Here is a 24,833-nt window from a genome sequence, read left to right on the forward strand (position 1 = left end):
TCATAAAATGTGGTTGATGACCACTAATGTTTACATTCAACAGATTTTCAGGAACCATTTTTGCTACGTCGATGGAACGCTCAATCACGTTCCCTTGTGTCTGAAATGCTTTGCGTTAACGAGCAACAATGGCGACCTGCGGAACAGCCGCCGTCCTAGCCAGTTAGGGTGGGATTGCGCAATCTGAGGTGAAGCGCGGGCAACCCTGAGTTAGGGTGGGATTGCGCAATCTGAGGTGAAGCGCGGGCAACCCAACTATGGTGGTTTTGCTCTTATTGTGGAAGCACCAACTACTGGCCTTCAAATGGCGCAAATAAGTTATTAGATCATATTTATCAGTAATATAACGCCCAACATTGGCCACTTAAATACGAATTTCCAGCGAGCCTTCCCTTCCCATATTACCGAAGAAATAACAGCGTTGATCGTCTGTTAGGAGGAGATGGATTTTGTATTTCTTCCTTGGCTGTAGGGCCCCAATCTGAGAGGAGAATGGCAGGATTTCATATCATCAAAACGTAAGAGTGGCTGACGGAGAACGTGACGAACATTTGAACCTTGATCTCCATTGAGCAGATGAAAAGATTCCGGTGGAAAAAGCAACTCGGAAAGTAAATTCAAGGTGCTTTTGCAAGGCTTTGAAATTGATGCCAGCATGAAAGCATGGCATAATCAAAGGCGGTACACCAAAATATTAAGAGTTTTGTCTTTTTATTTGGCGCTCGCGTTTCCTCATGACGCCTTCTGGACTTTATTTGAACCGGTTGAAGCCGAGTTGTTTTCTTCATTCATTCATCTTCGGTACGGCTTCTCCTCGCCTGGGCCGAAGCCGATCCCAGCGCTGGGTGACCGGCGGCGACTACTTGGTATGCTCCAGCACCCACTGACACAGCCTGGCGCAGTAAGTCTGCGGACTGACTGTGGAGAACGTCCGGCCCGGGTGCCTCAGTCTCTTCCACCAATATTCCAGTCTTTTCTTTAAACTGTAAACTGTAAAAATGTCAATGATGCCAATGAAGTAGCGTTGATCCGGTCCATCAATGACATGCAGAGCATTCTTGAAGTTGAGCAGTAAACGTCTGTTTTGGACCTCGAAGTCTGGGAGCTCTTCGGTCCGGTGATGCGCGTCACCGCTTCGGCCGTCTCCCGTTTGCCCTCGCTTCAAACTGTCACTATCGGTGTCAGATGAGATGAAAACAGAGTTATCCTCTGGGACTGCCCCCGGTACAGCAGGGATATTACAGGCGGGGCTGGTGCTTGGATTCACAGATCTACAACAATTGACAAAACAATTGGGTTCAGCATTCGTGAGCAAGTACAACTACACGCTGATTGGCTACCGTTCGGAGAGAGCGGCCATTGGCTTGGCCAAAATGGATGCATAGTCTATTCTACATGCGCATGCTGTGTGGAAGAGCGAGGTCACACGTCAGCGGAAGTGTTGCTGCGCACAGCATCTTAAGTTAACGACGCATCATTCTATTCGTTGACTTGGCTCATAGTTTTCATATTGTAAATGAAGAAATCATTTGATGCCAACAAAGCTTGTGTGTTAATTGAGCGTGACAGAAAAGGAATGTCATAAGTTCCTTATTGTGTTGCTGCTGTACTGTACATACTGTACGTCGACCTGCTAATGCTAATGCTAGTTCGCATGCGCTAAGGTCCACTGATGTCTAAAGCTCACAGAGATGATAAACAAGCTTGAAAGAAACTTTCGGTGGCTATTTCAACCTCTTTTAGTGGCAAGCAGCCGACGACGTACAGTAAACTCTCTTTTATCGCACGGGTTACGCTGCATAAAACGCATGCGATTCATGAAATCCACGATTATTCATTATATTATTATATACATTGCTAAGTTTGAAATGTGCAATTCAATGCCAATACGCGATACTTTAGAGATGTGCAGGTCTGTCATTTGTCCATTTGAGGTCACCGGCCACATACTCGATACAAGCATAAGCCACTGAAATTACGTGACTCACAGCCAATTAGGAGCCTTAAACATTGGCATCGTTCCTCACACTGACGGCGATGGAGTCAACGCAAAGCATTATGGGAACCCACAATTCATTGTGATGATGATGTTAACTACAGTACTGTGGTTGTAGAAAGTCAAGCTAAATGTTGCTCTTTACTTGCATTTGTTCCTGTTGATATTATGCGTGTGTGCATTAGCCCTAAACTTGGTATTTTGGGAATACGTGGTCTCCTTTACCCTATGGTGGTTTTGCTCTATAGTGGTCTCCTTTACCCTATAGTCTTCCCATCCAGAATAAAGCACGACGGTTTTGTTTCGACTGGACCAAACGCGACGAGCGCGAAAACGGCTACTAACCGCTTAGTTCTCGCGATTAGCGACGCGAAGGAGAGAGCGTGGTGACGTTCGTCTTGTTGCAGAGGCTGATGGGCGAGGAGAAGACTGTAATCCAACACGTTGAGGCTCCTGAGAAAGTCCGTGTCGATCTCCATTTGCCGCAGGAGCCAGGGTCGCTGCCGGTCTGTGCGCAAACGTTCACGATACTGTATCCCATATACATTACGGTGCTGACACGTACAGTTAAGACAGTCCAACATGAGACGCAGCAGTCGGGCCTACCGAGGGTGACGTACTGCCCTTCGAAGTTGAGGTCTTTGAGGACCACAATAATCTGGCATCCATCTGGGGAAGGATCTGTCCAGCGACTCACTTCGCAGCCTTTAATGTCGTACCTAGCAAAGAGCGACACAAAACCTCATCCGAGGAAACTCACCTATTAACAGTTGGGGGCTGGGTGAAGGGAGGGTTGGCGTGTTATTATCTTGCGTGTGTGCTGTGTTTTGGGTGGAAGGGTCATTTGCTAATGTGCGGACTCTCGAGGAAAGCAATTCTTCCTTACCTGGCACTTATTCGATCATCTGGATAAAACACACTTTGCATCACGATGAAGTATTTCTGCAAATGCAAATAAAAACAATTGAAAGTGCTTGACACCGATGCTTTTGTGCACTAACAAGTGGTCGCATAGTATAATTACGACAACATACCTTTTGCCTGCGTGAAATTTTGATCCTGTGAACACCTTGCAAAAAAAAAAAAGGAACAATAACAGATCATTTAGTCTCTGACAGCAGGAAAAGGAGCTTCTCGTTACAATCCGTCCAGTGCAGGCAAAATCTTTCTGTGCAATTAGAATTGATCAACTTTACGTCAACGTTTATGGCTCAGCCACGTTCCATCCATTTTCTTCTGCTTATGGGGTCGGGTCGCGGGGGCAGCAACTTAAGCACTTCCCTCTCCCCGGCCACTTCGTTCAGCTCTCCCGAGGCGTTCCCTGGCCAACCAGGAGACGTAGCCTCTCCGGCGTGTCCTGGATCGTCCCCGGGTCCCCCTCTCAGTGGGACGTGTCCAGAACACCTCACCAGAGAGGCTTCCGGGAGGCATCCTAACATGATGCCCCAGCCACCTCATCTGGCTCCTCTGGATGCAGAGGAGCAGCGGCTCAGCTCTGAGATCCTCCCAGACGGCAGGGCTTCTCACCCTAAGGGAGAGCCCGGACACCCTGCGGAGGAAACCGTTTTCCAGCACTTGGATCCGCGATCTTGGTCTTTCGATCACGACCCACAGCTCCTGACCATAGGCGAGGGTGGGAAAGTAGATCGACTAGAAAATCGAGAGGTTCGCCTTTCGGCTCAGCTCCTTCTTCACCACGACAGACTGATACGGAGTCCTCATCACTGCAGATACTACACCAATCTGCCTGTCGATCTCCCGCTCCATTCTTCACTCACTCATGACCAAGACCCCAAGATACTTGAAATGCTCCACTTGGGCCTGATCTCTCTCATCCCTGACTCGGAGAGAGCACTCCATCCTTTTCCGGCTGAGTACCATAGCCTCAGAGTTTGAGGTCGTTCCAAACCGCTTTACACTCGGCTGCGAACCGAGAATTGGGGATTGGGATTTGATGGAACCAACACAAGCACATCATCTGCAAAAAGCATACTGAAGCCACCTAACCAGACCCCTTCAACGCCTTGGCTGCATCTAGAAATTCTGTCCATGAAGGTTGTGAACAGAATCAGTGACACGGGCAAACTCAGTGGAGTCCAACCCTGAACGGAAACAAATCAGACCGACTGCCATCAGTGCGGACCAAACTCTGACCGGTACCGGTTGTGCACGGACTGAACAGCCCACATTAGGGAGTCTGGTAGATAGAGATTCCATCTCACCTCTAAGACACACGAAAACCATAAGAAATCCCAAAAACTAACAAAAAAAACCAAAAAAAAGAAGGAGTTAATAGTCGGCTCCAACTTGAGGTCCCGTGTGATGCTGGTGCCCAGGAAGCGGAAAGAGTCCATGATGGAGATGGCGGAGTGTGTGTGTGTGCGAGGCTGCGACTTTTTTCATGTTGTCTTATGACGGTAGCACTCCGGTTCAAATAGGAAAGACCAACAAAATGTCATTTTTGATTGCAAACTTGTACAAATAAAAGTGATATTCCAAATGTTTGTGCTTATATGAGGGTGTGTGTGTGTACCTAGCAGCTTCACCAGAAGAGAATGGGGGTATTTCCGCAAATGGGCCATGTAGTTCTTGAGGTTGTCCAGAAGGAATCGGATTTCCCTTTCATTCTGGGTCTTCAAAAAGAAGCGTTTATCATTCCTAAAATGTAAAGACACCAAAGAAACGTACACGTCAAGGGATCCAATTCAACCTTATATGTATTTCCTATGTTTATTGGTCAAATGCAGCCCGATGGGGGCAGTGCAGTGCAAACGGTAGGATTGTACCAATCCTAGAACCAAGTATGAAGTATTTGTACTCTTGTATTACAAGAATAGTCACCAGTCAATTTCATTGAGTAGCAAGCTCCTCTGTTTACATATTAGCGACTCCATCGAGGAGTCGGCGTGATCACTCCAAGAGGATTTCCGAGAAATGACATGTTCTTTCATTCGTGTTGTCAATGCCATATTTTCACGTTCACGGTTCGATCATTTCAATTCAAACCGAAGGAATAGCAATCGATCGGCGATACGCAGATCTCCTCTTTGGCCAGCACCTTCAGCACCTTCGATTTGGAGCACGTGACACGGGGACTCTCCGGAAAGTCAAATCTTCTAACCAGCTACAGTATTTCAAAGCTTTACTACCACCTTTCCGGATTGCATCATACGGGAAGAAGGAGATAAAAAGGTGCTTCCTTTTGAACGTAAGAAAAGGGCTACTTCATCTTTGCCCCAACATAATATCATAATATCATCCAGGCATTGAACTTCATGGACGAGGCTTTTCTGACATCTCGGGGTAGAAACAACACACAGGACATATCGATACAGACGACACAGTTTCAAATCAATTTTACATGAATTCCATTTTTGAGACATCTATTGGACTTTGATGTTTTCCATCAAAGTAGAATCAGTTCAAATCAGTGGTTAGAGGGCTACAATTTGGCCACACGGTTTTGAATAAGATATGGCACCATGGCGCCATTTCTAATTTATTAGAAACAGGAGATAAGCAGCTTGGATGTGCAAAGAAAAAAATGGTTTGGCCTCTGGTTTCATTTTGTGGTTTCAGGATTGAAAATACACTCCAAACACATTTTTGTCTTTCACACCCCAATGCTTGGATTCCTTCCCAGTGCATGGCTCCATCTTTCTAACTGTTCCTCCAGCTGCTCCCTGCTTTCACTGCAGATCACAATGTCATCTGCAAAACATCATGGTCCACGCAGATTCCAGTCTAACCTCATCTGTCAGTCTATCCATCACCACTGCAAAAAGGAAGGGGCTCAGGGCGGATCCCTGATGCAGTCAGTCCCACCTCCACCTTCAATTCTTCTGTCACACCGACAGCACACCTCACCGCTGTTCTGCTGCCCTTCGTACGTGTCCTGTATTATTCTAACATACTTCTCTGCCACTCCGGACTTCCGCATGCAGTATCACAGTTCCTCTCTGGGTACTCTGTCATAGGCTTTCTCGAGAGCTACAAAGACACAACGTAGCTCCTTCTGACCTTCTCTGTACTTTTTCCATCAACATCCTCAAAACAAATAATGCATCTGTGGTACTCTTTCTAGGCATGAAACCATACTGTTGCTCGCAAATACTCACTTCTGTCCTGAGTCTAGCCTCCACTACTCTTTCCCATAACTTCATTGCGTGGCTCATCAACTATATTCCTCTATAGTTCCCACAGCTCGGCACATCACCCTTGTTCTTAAAAGTGGGCACCAGCACACTTTTCAAGCTGGTCAAAAACTCCACAGCCACCTCTCCTAGATGCTTCCATACCTCCACAGGAATGTCATCAGGACCAACTGCCATTCCATTTTTTATCCTCTTTAATCCCTTTTCTAACTTATCTGTTACTAATCATTGCCACTTCCTGGTCCACCACACTTGCCTCTTCTACTCTCCCTTCTGTCTCATTTTCCTCATTCATCAACTCCTCGAAGTATTCTTTCCATCTGTCCAGCACACTACTGGCACCAGTCAAAAGTACTGGAAGGGCAAGGTAAATTCCTTTGTTTTTGTTGTGTACTTAAGACATTTGGCTTTCAGATCAAAAGATGAATATGAGACAAAACTTCAGAATTCCAACTTTTATTTCATTGCATTTACAGCTAGACGTGTTAAACAACTCAGGACGGAGCACCTTTTGTTTTAACCCATCACCCACTTTTCATGTGAGCAAAAATATTGGTCCATGTGACTGATGGTGTTTCTAGTTGCTCAGGTGTTGCCTTTTGGACTGATTGCTGAAACATTAGATAGTGCTTGTTTTTGGCTTTGGGTTTGACCAGTGAAAACTGCATTAGCTGTTAAGCAAACATGAAGACTAGAGAGCTGTCTATGCAAACAAAGCAAACCCTTTTCAAGCTGAGAAAAGAGGGAAAACCGATCAGAGCTATTGCGCAAACATTGGCCAAAGCCAATATAACAATTTGGAATGTCTTGAAAAAGAAAGAAACTACTGGTGTACTGAGCAACATCGAACAGGTCGGCCAAGGGTATCAACAGCAGTTGATGACAGAAACAGTGTGAGAGCAGTGAACAAACACCGAAAGACAACAGTCAGTGACATCTAAATGTAAATACCATGAAATAAAAGCTGGAATTCGGAACTTTTGTCTCATATTCATTAGGCTTTACACGTTCAGGATTTTTGGGGCCGCCCACTTTTGGAGACATTTTTGTTTGTTGGTGTGCCGTGAGATTTTTCAATTGTAAAATATGTTCCTTGGCTCCATAAAGGTTGGAAATCACTGCTCCAGTCACATCGTGTATTCCAATCAGTCAGGTCAAACCAACATTAAAACCTGACAGAAATAATGGATGTTAACTTACTGTAATTAAATTGCTTCACACACACCGAAGCTTTAGAGCGTGATTCGACAGAACGGGAGCATGTTTACCTACAACCGTTAGTGCTAGCACTAGCTAGTTATGCTACATAACGTATTGTTGGCTGCTTGCGCGCCGTATCGTATTCAAAGTACGTGAACATACCTCGAGCAAGCCTTAACCACCAACACGTTTTCCCCCATTTTGTCCTTGTCGTCGCCACGGTAACGGGTGTATCCCGTCGCGTTTGAGTTGACAGGATAAAGCCCAATGATGGTAAAAAACGGGATGCGGTGGTATGGTAATTTTATTGCAGTAGTAGTAATTTGTCGTGTTGTCTGATCCGGGCAATACGCGTCGTCGGTCCCAAACCGCCAACATTTTAAAATAACTTTATCGGCCATCAGATATTTCCAATACTACGTCAAAAGATGTGCGACAAGGCCAAAAATAAACTAGCATATGGATTCAAATTTACTGTGCACGAATGGCGACGCGGAGTAAATGTCTTTTGCGGGGCCGATCAATGGCAAATGATGACATTCAAATGCTAATTATCGGCTAAAATGGTCATTATCGTCTAATATTCATCTTCTGATCTGAAACCCAAATGTCTCCAGGATACAATCCACAGTAGAATCTTAATTAGCATGCATGCTTCTCCAAAACGAGAGGAAGCCAGAGTACCCACAGATAACATTTTCCACAACTCACGTGAGTTGTCAGTAATTGTTTTAAGATGATTTGACGATTTAGTTGGTCGGCGAAGAAAAGAGCCTACAGTTGACTCTTGGTGACTCACGTGAGAAAGAAGTCAGCCTTGCTTTTGGAGTTGCTGATGAACTGAAGGTAGCACTTGTCAGAGCAGAGAGATTGCTGATACTCCAGTTCTGTCACCCCTAAAGATCCCCGTAGATTGGAAAAGACCGGGCCAGCAAAGGTCTCCAACGTAAAGCCCTGCAGACATGCATGTGAGTCAGCAAAGCACAACGCGCTCAGGAATGGGAATGAGACGAGCACATCCGCCTACCTCATGGACGCGAGTGTCCTCTGCTCTGAAATCAGCTTCCAACAGTTGATTCTAAAGTCAAAGAAAGTTGTTTTGAGAACATTTGCTTTCATTAAAGCTAATGCTAGCCATTCATTTTATTTCTACTGTTAACAACTGGTCTTCATTTATTTTGCATGTTCTCTTATCAGGCCTTTGGAATGTGCATGGGTCTTGGGGACCTGGCAATGGCTAGGCACTTTTGGGCATTAGCTGCATCGCAAATGGCAGCGTTACGCCACTTTTCGGTGGCCCAGTTGTAAAGTTGCTGTTGTCAACATCAAATTGCTCTTCAGTCGTGAAGCAACTTGTGGTGAAATGACAGAAGCTGCATTTTCCCAAGCAGTTCTTCGAAAATTGAAATGAAATCAGTCGTTTGATGTCATGTGCCTGTCCGCCCTAGACAGTGTATAACAGATTCTTTGCTAATGCGGTGGCATGGCATTGAAAGCGTTCAGCTGGAGGCGGCGGCAGAGATGTGTAAATCTTGTGAATCCATATGGTCATACCTGAACAAATTCATTTCTTTCGGTTCAGTTATACGTTCCCGTCAATGCAAAGTCCTAAAATAGCTTCGATATACAGCAGCCAACTTGGATCTTTAAGTAACAGCATGAATGTTGTCAAAGTGCATGTTGAAATAATATTCCCATAAAGCATTAAACTGCGTCAAAATTGGCACTACAGTAGTTTGTATGCATGCATGAAAATTCACTTGGATTACAATTTCTAAAAGTGGCTGAGTTTAGATTTTTTTTGTATTCAAAATTAAACATGTTGCAATGCTTTTAGTATTTTTTTTAAAAAAAATTTTTTTTTTTTCACTTTTGTTAACATACCTTTGAGTGATGTAAAACTACAGATAACCTTGATCATTTTGGTCACGATAATTATGGTATGATATTTTCATACCGTTTCACCTCAAGGGGTCAGACAACAAGTACTGTGTACTTTGTTTCGTTTTACTGTTCATTGTGCTTGATGTACCACCATTTTTTTTTTTTAATTCAAAAAAACAAAACAAAACAACAACAACAATTGTTTTTAGGGCACATCGAAGAGTTTTAAACCTTGACAAAATGCTGTTAATGCGAGGGACATTATTTGTAATGTGCTGCTCTTTTGTTTCCAGTCGAAGTACAGACATTGTTGTCTTGGCTTAACAATGCTTTTCTTGTGCCTTTCTCACAGAGATCTCGCTATCGTCCACAGCACGGCCCCGGAGCGTGCATTGTATTTTTGGGACTCTGTTCGACACAACAAACAGGACAGTCATGAAACAATCTGCAGAGTCAGCACGCTGTGCACCACTGGGATTAGCTGTGACGTAGCAGAGCACATCAGTGTGTTGACCAGACCTTATGACTGTTGGTTCAGCGCTGCATTAAACTCAAGGGCCTGAACTCATGTCGAGATCCGTTACTAGCACTATTTTTAGCCCATCAATTTGAGTCAATTTCATTCATTGCTGTTCTAGCTAAAAAATATCTGTGAACTTTTGATAAAGAGGTGAAAAAGACGTGCAGTGAGAGGGGAGAAAGATTGCCATTAGACAGTCCTAACCATGTGTTTTTCATGTGTTGTATGAAATTGCATTGTCCCCCTTTCAAATAAACTGATTAAAATAATTAAAAAAACATTCAAAAGGTATTACGATAATGCTACACCAATTCAGAATCAGAATCATCTTTATTTGCCAAGTATGTCCAAAACACACAAGGAATTTGTCTCCGGTAGTTGGAGCCGCTCGAGTACGACAACAGACACTCAATTGACAGAGACCACTTTGGAGACAGAAAGACATTGACAAAAAACAAAAAACTATTGTGCAAAAAGATGCAGAGTCCTCTAGCACTTCGAGCAGTTCGAATGGCTAATATCGCAATAGACCGGTGCAATGAGCATTGTGCAAAGGGCGCTGAGACTTCAAGGAGTGGATGCGGTTTAAAGTGACGAGTAGTGCGATCATCTGGGACAATGTCGATTGTGCAAATGTTGCAGATACCCCTCAAACAGTGTGCAATGGAGCAGATGCTACTCTGGCATGAGTGCCCAGTATATGCAAATAGTGCAGCATGCCGAGACAACTACAGCGAGTGCACGAGTAATACATCATTGGCCCCACAGAAATGTGACAACGAACCCAAGTCAAAAAAAAAAATTGCCAGCTTGTTGAATGGAATTATAGCTTAGGTGTTTAAGAAGTTGATCGCAAGAGGGAAGAAGCTGTTGGAGTGTCTACTAGTTCTAGTTTGCATTGATCGGTAGCGCCTACCTGAGGGAAGGAGCTGGAAGAGCTGGTGAACGGGGTGCGGAGGGTCCGAGAGGATTTTGCACGCCCTTGTCTTAGTTTTGGCAGCGTGCAAGTCCTCAATGGTGGGTAATCAGCAGTTTTGATTGTCCGTTGCAGTCGGAGTTTGTCCTTTTTTGTAGCAGCACCAAAACCAGACTGTGATGGAAGAACACAAGACTGATTCGACTACCGCTGTGTAGAACTGTCTCAGCAGCTCCGGTGGCAGGCCGTGCTTTCTCAGAAGCCGCAGGAAGTACATCCTTTGCTGGGCCTTTTTGAGGACGGAGTTGAGGTTAGTCGCCCACTTCAGGTCCTGAGAGATTGTAATTCCCAGGAACTTGAAGGTCTCGACGGTTGACACAAGGCGGCTGGACAACGTGAGGGGCAGCTGTGGCGAAGGATGCCTCCTGAAGTCCACGATCATCTCTACAGTCTCGAGCGTGTTCAGCTCCAGGTTGCGTCGGCCGCACCGCAGCTCCGGCCGCTCCGCTTCCTGTCGATATGCAGACTCGTCACCGTCCTTGATGAGGCCGATGACAGTGGTGTCATCTGCAAACTTCAGGAGTTTGACAGTCGGGTTCGCTGAGGTGCAGTCGTTCGTGTAGAGAGAGAAGAGCAGCGGAGAGAGGACACAACCTTGGGGCGCCCCAGTGCTGATGCTGCGTGTGGATGAGGTGGCCTCCCCCAGCCTCACCTGTTGTGTCCTGCCCGTCAGGAAGCTGTAAATCCACTGGCAGATGGCAGGTGAGACGCTGAGCTGGAGAAGCTTGGATGAAAGGAGTTCAGGGATGATGGTGTTGAACGCTGAGCTGAGGTCCACGAACAGGATCCTCACGTAGGTCCCTGCAATGTCGAGGTGTTCTAGGATGAAGTGCAGTCCCATGTTGACTGCATCATCCGCAGACCTGTTCGCTCGGTAGGCAAACTGCAGGGGGTCCAGCAGGGGACCTGTGACACTCTTGAGGTGGTCCAGCACGAGACGTTCAAAGGACTTCATGACCACAGATGTCAAAGCGACAGGCCTGTAGTCATTCAGACCCGAGATTGCAGGTTTCTTGGGGACTGGAATGATGGTGGAGCGTTTGAAACAGGATGGAACTTCGCACAGTTCCAGAGATCTATTGAAGATCTGAGTGAAGATTGGCGCGAGCTGGTCCGCGCAGACTTTGAGGCAGGATGGGGACACATGGTCCGGGCCTGCCGCTTTGGTAATCTTTTGTTGTTTGAAGATGCGTCTCACATCCTGTTCGTGAATGGTTAACGCAGAAGTCAGAGGTGCGATTGTGGTCGCGGGTGCGGCCGGGTGGGTGTGTGGTGTGAATCATAACACGATTAAATAGGTACAGCTGCTAACATTCTGCGATTGGCCGGCGACCAGTTCAGGGTGTAGCCCGTCTCTCGCCCAATGTCAGCTGGGATAGGTTCCAGCACCCCTGTCACCCTAATGAGGATAAGCGGTATGGAAAATGGATGGAACTGCTAACATTCCCAAGCAATCAAGACATATAGGAGCATAACTAAGGGATAATTCACAACATTGTTACCACCACCAAAAGAAGAAAAAAAAAAAAGGCTTTGCATGTCTCATTGTCTGCTTCTGGGAAGTGAATGAGCATAGTGTGATAAAGTGGTATGAGCGCATCAAAATATGATATATCGTGCTCGAGCTTTGCAGGAATTGAAATGGCAATTAGTCTTCAAAACAGTATTTCTTCAACTAGTGGCCTGCACGCTATTGAGGTCGTGTCACAATTTGTTATCCACTTCAACAAACAATCCGAATCAGAATCATCTTTATTTTGCCAAGTATGTCCCAAAAAACCACACACAAGGAATTTGTCTCCGGTAGTTGGAGCCGCTCTGGTACGACAACAGAGAACACAAAAACAGTCGCTGAGCAATAAACCTCCTTCCCAAATAGATGCCTCATTTTTTCCCCTCAAATATCACAAAGCGATAGTCTACAATTCATTTGGGCATGCTACAACCTGATATGGTAGCTGACTGCAAATCACCATAGGCAGTAAGTAGCATTAGCTCTACAAAGAGTGTGCCACCATGGCAGTAGGAAAACATAAGTTTCCATTGAATTAAAAAGAAGAAGAATTTCTTGTCGTTTTTGACCCATGTGCACGCCATAGGGTCACTTGCATGCACTTTAACCCTATCCTTCTGGATCTGCGAGGTTGGCCTCTGGGGATGCTGGGCCTGATCCCCTCTCCTCCTCTTGGGTACGGTCGTGTCCGTGCTGTCCTCCTGGGGGATGCCTCTCCCCGGGGTGGGACGCCGTGGTCGTCGCCCTTCTCCCCTCGGGCTGTGTGGGGTCCCGGCAGTTGGTGTTGGAGAGGAGGATGCAAGAGATAGGCTTACATGGAAAAGGATGACGCGCTGTGGCGACCCCTAACGGGACAAGCCGAAAGGAAAAGAAGAAGAAGAAGAAGACTAACTGCTCTGCACATTGGGCACACCTCATATCTCATGCAGGGTCCCCTGGGGGACTAGCACCAGGTATGGTGGGGCGGGCGCCAGGCTGGGTGCTGGCACATCTTTGCTGGTTTCCAGTCGGGTCGGTCAGTGATGAGGTGTTACTGGTCCAGGAGAGGTTCTCGGTGATATGCACTCGCAAGAACTTGGTGCTGTGCACTCTCTCCACCATAGCACCGTTGATGTTCAGGGAGCATGCTGGGAGTGCGCTTTCCTGAAGTCCACAACAATCTCCTTGTTTTTTTCCACATTTAGGGAGAGATTGTTGTCCGTGCACCACCCGGCCAGGCGGCTCACCTCACTCCTGTAGTCTGTCTCAACCCCGTTGCTGATGAGACAGACCCACCACAGTTGTGTCGTCTGCAAACTTGATGAAGAAGTTGGAGCTGTATGTCGGTGTGCAGTCAGAGGTCAGCGTGAAGAGGAGGGCACTCAACACACAAACTTGAGGGGCCCCTGTGTTCAGAGTAATGGAGCTGGATGTGTTGCTGCCGACCTGTACTGCCTGTGGTCTCCCCGTCAGAAAGTCAAGCAGCCAGTTGCACATCGAAGTGTTGAGACCCAGCTGATCCAATTTGTAGATCAGTAGATGAGGGATGATGGGATTGAATGCTGAGCTGAAGTCTATGAACAGCAGTCTGATATATGAGTCCAGGTGTGTGAGGGCAGGGTGGAGGGCGGTGGACCGGTTGGACCACCGCCATATGCAAACTGGAAACTGGAAGGGGTCCAAGGAGGTGGGGAGGGAGGACTTGATGTGGTGCACGACTAGCCGCTCAAAGCACTTCATCAGGTTGGGAGCGAGCACTACCGGACGGTAGTCATTGAGGCAGGAGGGAGACAACTTCTTCGGGACCGGGATGATGGTGGTGGCTCTGAAGTACGTGGGGACAACACCCTGACTCAACGAGGTGTTAAAGATTTCTGTGAAGATTTTCTGGGAGTTCAGCTGGACAGTCCCTCAGAACACGACCAGGTATGTTATCCGGGCCCGGGGCTTTCCGTGTGTTGATCCTGTCGAGAGATCTTTTCACGCTGTCCCGGGTCAGTGTCAGCACTTGGTCACCAGGAGGGGGTGGACCAAGGCCACAGTTGTTGCCTTAATGGCCATTTTAAACTCGTCAGTCATGTTTCGATGATAGATGGCTGGAGCGAAATGTATTGTGTAGCCGAGCACTTTGTGCTTTGTGACTCAGCTCTGTTGCTGCGTTGCTGTCTAATTTTTTATGGACTTGTTTTTTTTCCACCAACTAGTAGCACATGACAATTCTTGACTTGAATAGTACATAATTACAGCAAGTGCCACTTTGGCCTTAAAAATACAAGGCCGAGCATTAACTCTGATATGTACCCCTTCATAACATCACAGAAGATCCGAAAATCCATGATGTGGTTATGGCTATCTAATCGCTGTCATTTACCACCCATGTCTGCTGTCTCAGATGTTGGACTCATTGAAACATTGAGCAATTTAGGTTCTGAGCCTTAGCTAAATGTAATCAACTCTTGTTCTTAAAATACCCTCCTTACCTTACCCAGTAAGTTCTTACTGGGTCTTTCAAGCGAATCTTCTTCCCATCAATTTCTAGACTGCTTATTCGGTGCATCCTGGACGGATCACCAGTCAATCACAGGGCAATTGTACAGTACTGCGTATTTGGTTGTGAACGACTACAATACAAATAACAGCTCTGGCTAATCAGTGCTTGCTGCTTTCTCCCTGGCTGATGTTCTCTATGCTTTAGTTTCCAAATCAAGCCTATTGCAGGTTTTTCTCTCGAAAGCTTATAAAATATACTCCGTTTAAGGCTCAAACAAACCTGTCAATAATACGCTCTCTCTCTCTCTCTCTCTCTCAACCGCCCATCCACCCCCTCGCTCTCTCGCTCTCTATCTCTCTCTTTGTGTGGATGCCCCACCCCCTCTCTCTCTCTCTCTCTATCTCTCTCTCTCTGTGTGTGTGTGTGGAACAAGGCTAAGGCTAAACCAAGCTACTCTTTCTGGATAACAAAAGTCCGGCCAAGCAACTTTGGCAACTGAAAGTCTAACCTCATGCAATTTTGTTTCTTTTGTGGCAGAGCTATTCTTACATCTGTCCCGTTCTAGTGTTTTCTGACAATGCCTTTCATGTTGTTCATATTCTCACTCGCGTATCATTCTCTCTTACCCTTTTTATGACAACAAAAATATTATAAAAATATATATAATGTTCAATTTTCCACTCTTTGTTATAGTTCAGCCATTTGCTAAAATCATTTAAGTTCATTTGCCCCCTCATTAAAGTACACACAGCACATTGACAGAAATATTGACAGAAAAAAAACGCAATTGTTGAAATTTTTGCAGATTTATTAAAAAAAGAAAAACTGAAATATCACAGAGCCATAAGTATTCAGACCCTTGGCTGTGACACTCCTATATTGAACTCTGGTGCTGTCCATTTCTTCTGAGCATCCTTGAGATGGTTCTACACCTTCATTGGAGGCCAGCTGTGTTTGATTATACTGATTGGACTTGATTAGGAAAGCCACACCCCTGTCTATAGAAGACCTTACAGCTCACAGTGCATGTCAGAGCAAATGACAATCATGAGGTCAAAGGAACTGCCTGAAGAGCTCAGAGACAGAATTGGGGCAAGGCACAGATCTGGCCAAGGTTACAAAAAAATGTCTGCTGCACTTTACGGTCATAGGAGCACAGTGGCCTCCATAATCCTGAAATGGAAGACGTTTGGGACGATCAGAACCCTTCCAAGAGCTGGCCCTCCGGCCAAACTGAGCAATCGGGGGAGAAGAGCCTTGGTGAGAGAGGTCAAGAAGAACCCAAAGATCACTCTGGCTGAGCTCCAGAGATGCAGTCGGGAGATGGGAGAAAGTTCTACAAAGTCAACCATCGCTGCAGCCCTCCACCAGTCGGGGCTTTATGGCAGAGTGGCCCGACGGAAAGCCTCCCCTCAGTGCAAGGCACATGAAAGTCCGCATGGAGTTTGCTAAAAAAAAAAAAAACACCGGAAGGTCTCCAAGATGGTGAGAAATAAGATTATCTGGTCTGATGAGACCAAGATAAAACATTTTGGCCTTAATTCTAAGTAGTATGTGTGGCGAAAAGCAGGCACTGCTCCTCACCTGTCCAATACAGTCCCAACAGTGAAGCATGGTGGTGGGGGCATCTTGCTGTGGGGGTGTTTTTCAGCTGCAGGGACAGGACGACCGGTTGCAATCGAAGGAAAGATGAATGCGGCCAAGTACAGGGATATCCTGGACCAAAACCTTCTCTAGAGTTCTCAGGACCTCAGACTGGGCCGAAGGTTCACCTTCCAACAAGACAATGACCCTAAGCACACAGCTAAAATACCGAAGGAGTGGCTTCAGAACAACTCTGACTGTTTTTGAATGTCCCGGCCAGAGCCCTGACTTAAACCCAATTGAGCATCTCTTGAAAATGGCTGGCCACCAAAGTTCACCGTACAACCTGGAGAGGATCTGCAAGGAGGAACGGCACAGGATCCCCAAATCCAGGTGTGAAAAACTTGTTGCATCATTCCTAAAAAGACTCGAGGCTGTATTAGCTCAAAAGGGGGCTTCTACTAAATGCTGAGCAAACGGTCTGAATACTTATGGCTGTGTGATATTTTAGTTTTTCTTTTTTAATAAATTTGCAAAAATTTCAACAATTCCATTTTTTCCTGTCAATATGGGGTGCTGTGAATATATATATATATGTTTATATATATACATATGTGTGTACAGACAGACAGACAGACACACACACACACGTAGCGGACACACCATGAAAAGATGACACCCAGCACCCCAGTCTCCGGCGAGCGGTGCTCTCCCCATCGAGATAGACGACCACAGAGTGGCGAGATTCAACTTTGCATACATATGCTAAGTGGATCACAAGCCCGGATCATCAAAAGCCAGACACAGACATTTGCTTTTGCACGCCGACGCCAAGTGAATTACAAGCACCCGTAGGATCAAAGCAGAGACAAAAGATACCTAGTTTGCACCAAAACGCTAAATTAATTAGCTTCCGCCCCCAGCCGGCCCACAGACCCTCACCAACAAAGGCGTCTCCTCCCTGCTGCGTTGGTGTGATATATACATACATATACATATATATATATATATATATAAAAGGGGGGGAAAAGTATTTTGTCAGCCACCAATTGTTGCAAGTTCTCCCACTTAAAAAGATGAGAGGTCTGTAATTGTTATCCTCGTTATACCTCACCTATGAGAGACAAAATGAGGAAAATATTTTTTTTTTTTTAAATCCAGAAAACCAAATTTTTATAGAATTATGGAAAATAACTATTTGGTCACCGACAAACAAGCAAGATTGCTGGCTCTCACAGGCCTGTAACTTCTTCTTTAAGAGGCTCCTCTGTCCTCCACTCGTTACCTGTATTAATGGCACCTGTTTGAAGTCGTTAGCAGTATAAAAGACACCTGTCCACCTCAAACAGTCTCACTCCAAACACAACTATGGGCAAGACCAAAGAGGACACCAGAAACAAAATTGTAGACCTGCACTAGGCTGGGAAGACTGAATCTGCAATATGTCCAGGCGTGTCTGAGAGAGCATTTGGATGATCCACAAGAGGATTGGGAGAATGTCGTATGGTCAGATGAAACCAAATTAGAACTTTTTGGTAAAAACTCAACTTGTCGTGTTCGGAGGAGAAACAATGCTGAGTTGCATCCAAAGAACACCATACCTACTGTGAAGTATGGGGGTGGAAACATGCTTTGGGGCTGTTTGTCCTCCAAAGGGACCAGGACGACTGAACCGTGGAAAGGAAAGAATGAATGGGGTTATGTATAGTGAGATTTTGAGTGAAAACCTCCTTCCATCAGCAAGGGCATTGAAGATGAAACGTGGCTGGGTCTTTCAGCACGACAATGATCCCAAACACACCGCCCGGGCAACGAAAGGGGTGGCTTCGTAAGAAGCATTTCAAGGTCCTGGAGTGGCCTAGCCAGTCTCCAGATCTCAACCCTGTAGAAAATCTTTGGAGGGAGTTAACAGTCTGTGTTGCACAGCGACAGCCCCAAAACATCACTGCTCTTGAGATCTGCACGGAGGAATGGGCCAAAATACCAGCAACAGTGTGTGAAAACCTTCGAAAGACTTATAGAAAACGTTTGAGCTCTGTCATTGCTAACAAAGTATTGCGATGAACTTTTGTTATTGACCAAATACTTATTTTACACCATCATTTGCTAATAAATTATTTAAAAATCAGACTGTAATTTTCTGGATTTTGTTTCTTCTTCTCATTTTGTCTCTCTTATGATGAAAATGACAGGCCTCTCTCATCTTTTTAAGTGGGAGAACTTGCACAATCGGTGGCTGACTAAATCCATTTTTGCCCCACTGTATATAGTTCATTAGTGCTATTCGTACAAACAGTAACGAATGATTAGCGAATCACAATGGAATCATTACACCTTGTCCTATTCCAAAATAATAGTCCAACAACTACAAAAAAATCCAATTGGACCATTTCAAAACTATCCACTGAACTGGTAATAGAGTACGCTGGCACATTTTGAGTGACGTCTTGTAGCCGCCGCATTTCAGTACAGAAACGTTTTTCTTTTTAGCTTAAAATGACTTACTTGAACCAGGATCCCTCGCCGTACCTTGGCCAAAGGAAGAATCCTGGCCAGGTATGTTCTGCGCTCCCCGGTCTCACAAATCCTCGTGCACCGGACCAAACTGCCACATTTCCAGCTAGCATGCTTGCTACTTTGCGGTTCCCGTCGTCTGCAATCGGGTCGTGGGGGCAGCATCTTCAGCAGGGAAGCCCAGACTTCACTCTCCCCAGCCATTTCGTCAAGCTCTTCTGGGGGGATCCCGAGGCGTCCCCAGGCCAGCCGAGAGACGCAGTCTCTCCAGTGTGTCCTGGGTCCTCCTCAGGGCCTCCTTATGGTGGGACATGCCCGGAACACCTCACCCTAACTAGAAGCCCAAGCCACCTCATCTGGCTCCTCTCGATGCGGAGAAGCAGCAGCTCGACTGAGCCCCTCCTGGATGATCGAGCTTCTCACCCTACCTCTAAGGGAGAGCCCGGACACCCTGCGGTGGAAACTCATTTCGGCCGCTTGATCTTGTTCTTTCGGTCACGACCCACACCTCGTGTCTATAGGTGAGGGTAGGAACGTAGATCGACCGGTAAATCGAGAGCTTCGCCTTTTGGTTCAGCTCCCTCTTCACCACGACAGACTAATACAGAGTCCACATCACTGCAGATGTTGCCTGTCGGTCTCCTGCTCCATTCTTCCATCACTCGTGAACAAGACCCCAAGATACTTGAACTCCTCCGCTTGGGGCAGGATGTCCGCCCTGACCCGGAGACGGCACTCCACCATTTTCTGACTGAGGACAATGGCCTCAGTTTTGGAGGTGCTGATTTTCATCCCAGCCGCTGCACACTCGGCTGCGAACCATTCCAGCAAGAGTTGGAGATCACGCCTTGATGAAGCCATCAGAACCACATCATCCGCAAAGCGGATTGGTTGGTGTGGTTCCGATGGCTTCATCAAGGCGTGAACCACACCGTCACCAAACCGAACGACCTCAACACCTTGGCTACGCCTAGAGATTATGTCCATAAAGGTAAAGAACAGAATTGGTGACAAAGGGCAGCCTTGGCGGAGTCCAACTCTCACTGGAAACTAATCCGATTTACTGCCGGCAATGCGGACCAAACTCTGACACCGGTGGTCTGTTGAGGATGTAGAGCTGGTCCACCGTTCCACAGCCAGGACAAAAACCACACTGATCCTCCTGAATCTGAGATTCAACTTCCTGACGAACCCTCCTCTCCAGCACCCCTGAGTAGACCTTACTAAGGAGGCTGAGGAGTTTGATCCCTCTATAGCTAGAAAAAAAACCTCCGGTCTCCCTTGTTAAAAAGGGGGACCACCAATTCGGTCACCGTGCCCGATGTCCATGCGATGTTGCAGCTGCGTGGCAACCAGGACAGCCCCACAACATCCAGAGACTTTAGGAACTCAGGGTGGATCTCATCCACCCCTGGAGCCCTGCCACCGAGGAGCTTTTTAACTACCTCGTGACCTCAACCCCAGAGATAGAAGAACCCACCACAGAGTCTCCAGACTCTGCTTCCTCATGGGAAGGCGAGTGGGTGGAATTAAGGAGGTCTTCGATGTATACGGCCCACCGACTCACAACGTCCCGACTTGAGGTCAGCAGCGCACTGTCCCCACTATACACAGTGTTAACGGTGCACTGCTTTCCCTTCCTCAGACACCGGAAGGTGGACCAGAATTTCGTCTAAGCCATCCGGAAGTCATTTTCCATGCCTCCACTCCTTTTTTAGTTTTTGCCTCAGCGACCACCAAAGCTGCGTTCCGCTTGGTCAGCCGGTACCTCCAGAGTCCCACCGGAGTCCCACAGGCCAAAAAGACCCGATAAAACGCCTTCTTCTGCTTGACGGCGTCCCTTATCACTGGTGTCCACCAATAGGTTCGGGGATTGCTGCCAGGACAGGCACCTAGGTCAAACCCCCCTCAAGAGGAGTAGTAGTACAGCCCAAACTGTGTGTTGAGGTGAGCCCGACAATAGCCGTGCTATCGTCTGGTCCTTCACCTCGGACCCGATTGCCATGGGTGATCCTACCAGGGGTGTAAAGCCCCAGACAACTTAGCTCCTAAGATCACTGAGACACACAAACTCAGGGAGGAGAGAAAACCATCTATCCGACCAATTTCTGTACAAGTCGTGCGCAAGGAGGACTACACTCTGGATAGGTCGGCAGTTAATCATAAGGCATCTAGACCATTGGCACTCAGTCACACTGTCGTCGTCACTTTTTATGAAGCCAATAAATGCCGTCTAATCTCTCGGCCGATTTCACGTCTTTACTTCCTGATGTGCATAATCAGCTAACACATACTCACTGTAGATGCATGGTCAACGGTAGTTTGGATTGACGCAGACAATCCCTCCTTCATCATGCAAGTCAGGCTGTAGAATTGGTGGTGCTGATCAATTTCAAATAAGCCCAAAAGCTCCCACCGCCGTCTCAAACCTCCCCATCTTTTTCTCTTCAGTGTGCCGGAGTGCTTTCCGAAGCCCCGCGAAGCCGCCGACCTCTGCATCTGACATAAAAACAATCAACAAATTACCGTGGAAACGCAGCACAGTGATAGAACAGATTTGCTGCAGCTTGGGGGAATGCAATTGGAGAAAAGGAAATTAGACATCAAGGCTAGTGACAAACACAAAAGACAGCTGACTGTTCGTTGAGTCTTTCATAAAGTAACTATGGCGACCACAACAGAGGGATCCTTCATGGGCTGAGGTTAATGGAATAATAAACTAAATGTGTCTTTAAAACACATTTAGCTGGTTCCATATTTTCCACTATACCTTGAAAAAGGCAGAAAAAAAAAAAAAACATTCAATCATGGTGTACTGTAACAACTTGAATTACTTCAAATAAGCCTCGGCATAAATGGGCCAAAACAAATATTCATTAACAATCAACAAGAGTTGTACAATCACAATATTATTGATTATAGAACTATTGGGTCACTGGACTGACCACAGACGCGCTGTTAATAATATCACATTTGTATTCAAATGACTGAAAAAGTACTTTCAGCTTCTCCTCACGCGTGCTGGGCCTATCCCAGCTGACTCTGGGCAAAGAGGCGGGGGTACACCCTGAGCTGGTTGCCAGCCAATCGCAGCGCACATACAAACAAACAACCATTATGCAATTTGTTTATTTTCCGATGCTTTACTGCGTAAACGCGACATACGACACGTTTACATTGCATCAAAAAATATTTCAAAATTGTGAAAATGTAACTATGAATTATTTCTACTTCTGACCGAATCGATGTCGGAGCATTTCAATCGATAACGGATTGAATCAATCGAAATACAATTGAATCGTGACTTCCGATATCCGCTCCGAAATGTCACGGACCTTCCTCTTCAGGAAAGTCCCCGGGTTCTCAATATGGACGAGGGCAGGGAATCATGGTGGCCACTACTGACTAACTGATTAGATTATGTTGACGTTTGGGTGCATGTCCATCTTCCTTGGACAAAAAAAACCCCAACAAAACAACAATTCAGGTCAGATAGAGCATAGTCCATGTTTCGTAAAGATAATGGGGCATGTCTTACAGAGAACTGAAGTTAACCAACTCATTCGTATTTTGGACAAACGTGAACTGAACGTAATCTATTTCTGACTCGAGAACGCTCAATGTGGCGTCTGCGAACGGTTTTCGGTTCTTTCGGGTGCCATATTTCCTTCGACTCCAACTGGCGCAGCATTACAGGCTTTACGGTAGCGCTGAAAAGTGCAGACCGATGACTTTAAGTCTTCTCTTTTTTAGAGCATTTCCACTTTTCAATATTTCTTTTTAATTGTACTTTCTCCCTCTTTGTTTTCAATGTTTACAAGTTGTTTCCCCCTCTTTGTTTCAGCATTTAAAACCGATTGAGTTACCTCGTGTATCTAAATACATTTGCTTTGCTTCACATGCGAGTTAAGGCATCCCAAGTGACCTACTCAGTCAATCAAGTCTGCACTTAAGACTGCGTGCAGACCGAAGACCCTTATGATGTTTAAAAATACTGGAAGACATTTTCCCTTGCCCGGACGCGGGTCACCGGGCTCCGGTACCAGTCCTCTTGAGAGGGGTTGGACTCTCTTTCACTCTGGAGTTGGCCACAATGAGAGGCAACTCCCTCCGTCTTCGGGTCCTGACTGTTGTTTGTGCCTATGCACCCAACAGCAGTTCAGAGTACCCACCCTTTTTGGAGTTCTTGGAGGGGGTGCTGGAGACCGCTCCTGCTGGGTGACTTCAAAGGTCACGTGTGTGCAATGACAGTGAGACCCGATCGGGAGGAACGGCCCACCCACTCGGGCTCGAGCGGTGTTCTGTTATCGGACCTCTGTGCTCATCCACGGATTGTCCATAACGAACACCATGTTCAAGCATAAGTGTGTCCACATGTGCACTTGGCACCAGGACACCCTTAGGCTGCAGTTCGATGATCAGGACGTTGTGAGTCGGTGGGGAGAATACTTCGAAGACCTCCTCCATTCCACCGACACGCCTTCCCACGAGGAAGCAGAGTCTGGGGTCTCTGGGAGGAGACCCTGGGGTCGACCCAGGACACGCCGGAGAGACCGAGTCTCCCGGCTGGCCTGGGAACGCCCCGTGAACCCCCTCGGAAGAGCTGGATGAAGTGGCTGGGGAGAGGGAAGCCTGGGCTTCCCTGCTAAAGCTACTGCCCTTGCGACCCAACCTCGGATATGCGGATGAAAATGGAGGGAAGCGTGCACACTAAAAACAAGAAAGGGAGAAAATGACACACACACACACACAAACAAAGGAAACAAATGGCGCCGTACGTTTATTTCTTTATTTTTTTTTAAATTTGAAAATGGAACAGCCAATCATTTTTGCTTAGTTTTCAGTGGGAAATTGCCATCGGAAGCAAGTGCATAGGAGAAAGGCCATTCTGAGACAAAACAAAGCTTTCAAACCAACAAACCTCAAAAACTGTTCCAATTGCTCAAATACACTCCGTTAATTGTTTGTATCAAGATGAAATATATATCTTTTTTTAAAGCACTTACCTGAACACGCACAATTTCCCCTTTTTTATTTAATGCTACTTTTAGTCTATGAGACAACATCCCAAGCCTTCTTAGCGTGCCAGGCGGGCGCATCTGCACCGACACCCTCACACGGACCTTGTTTTTGGAACGTCGCCGCCCGAGTCTCGGGAGTGCAATTACATTTCATGTGACACTTCTTAAAAAAATAAGCCCTCAGGTCACCCCGACACAAACTATGTGCCACAATCTGTTCGCAGTTGACGTTTAGAATACTGAACAAAGGAAAACGGTTTTAGTTATAAGGACAATGTGATTCCTGATGTTACAACGCAGTACATCATGTTACAATGTTGACAGCGAGACAAATACCAGTCATTTTCTCTTAATAGTGAACGACATACGACATTGTATTAAGGCGAGGCGAATATCTTTGCATGAACAAGTCTTACCTGGTTGCTGTGGTTGGACGAAAAATAGAATTCGCGCGACTGTCGCGCGCGTGTGTGTGTGTGTGTGTGTGTGTGTGTCACTGTCACATGTCAGCGGCCTTATGGTGTGAAGCGGAGCCTGTTCCAGAGGCGACACAAACTGTGGTTAGGGGTGGGATTTATATTGGTGGCGGAGTCCACGCTTCGTTGAGGAGAGGGGGAAAAAAATTACTCATCGTGTGTACTGGAGTGGACTCAATGGCGCGCACACACGTGGCAATAGTCACTGATGGAAAGAAGACACTCGGTGCTTCCATTGTTCTCAATGATTCACGTTTTCATCTTAATCATCTTCAAACAGATGTAATGTATTTAGAAAGACAATATCTGAATTGGTTTGGGCGTTTGGGGTGGCTTAGATGCCCTGAAAAATTGTAGTGGATTTTTTTTTATTTTTTTTATTGCTGCCACGGGTTCACTTAATTTTTCCTTCCTCTCCTGTGAATGTTATTCTCCATAAAAATGTAAAACGTAATTGTGTGGTAATAGTTGAATAAGGCTGTTTGTTTACTCTTGTGATTTAGATCAGTACCTCCTTAAAAAATG

At 46.3% G+C, this 24,833-nt stretch overlaps 1 protein-coding gene across 6 annotated transcripts; it reads right to left on the reverse strand.

Annotated features, from left to right (window-relative positions):
- Nucleotides 1–694: 694 nt before the first annotated feature.
- pip5kl1 (phosphatidylinositol-4-phosphate 5-kinase-like 1) lies at nucleotides 695–24,411 on the reverse strand. 6 transcript variants are annotated; one of them, XM_061800366.1, is made up of 10 exons: nucleotides 24,249–24,411; nucleotides 21,110–21,310; nucleotides 8,378–8,428; nucleotides 8,150–8,304; nucleotides 4,530–4,654; nucleotides 3,031–3,065; nucleotides 2,883–2,938; nucleotides 2,603–2,715; nucleotides 2,342–2,504; nucleotides 695–1,271 (listed from the first exon to the last, which is right to left on the reverse strand). In XM_061800366.1, exons 2-10 carry the CDS (start codon nucleotides 21,308–21,310, stop codon nucleotides 860–862), a joined length of 1,311 nt encoding a protein of 436 aa, XP_061656350.1. In that variant the 5' UTR covers nucleotides 24,249–24,411; the 3' UTR covers nucleotides 695–859. The 6 variants fall into 6 exon arrangements, with proteins under 6 accessions (XP_061656350.1, XP_061656351.1, XP_061656352.1 ...); XM_061800367.1 differs by lacking the exon at nucleotides 24,249–24,411 and adding an exon at nucleotides 22,984–23,317; XM_061800368.1 differs by lacking the exons at nucleotides 21,110–21,310; nucleotides 24,249–24,411 and adding an exon at nucleotides 18,803–19,030 and having other exon boundaries at nucleotides 695–1,172.
- Nucleotides 24,412–24,833: the final 422 nt, after the last annotated feature.

The sequence above is a fragment of the Phyllopteryx taeniolatus genome, chromosome 15 (genome assembly GCF_024500385.1).
Source record: "Phyllopteryx taeniolatus isolate TA_2022b chromosome 15, UOR_Ptae_1.2, whole genome shotgun sequence".
NCBI lineage: Eukaryota > Metazoa > Chordata > Actinopteri > Syngnathiformes > Syngnathidae > Phyllopteryx > Phyllopteryx taeniolatus.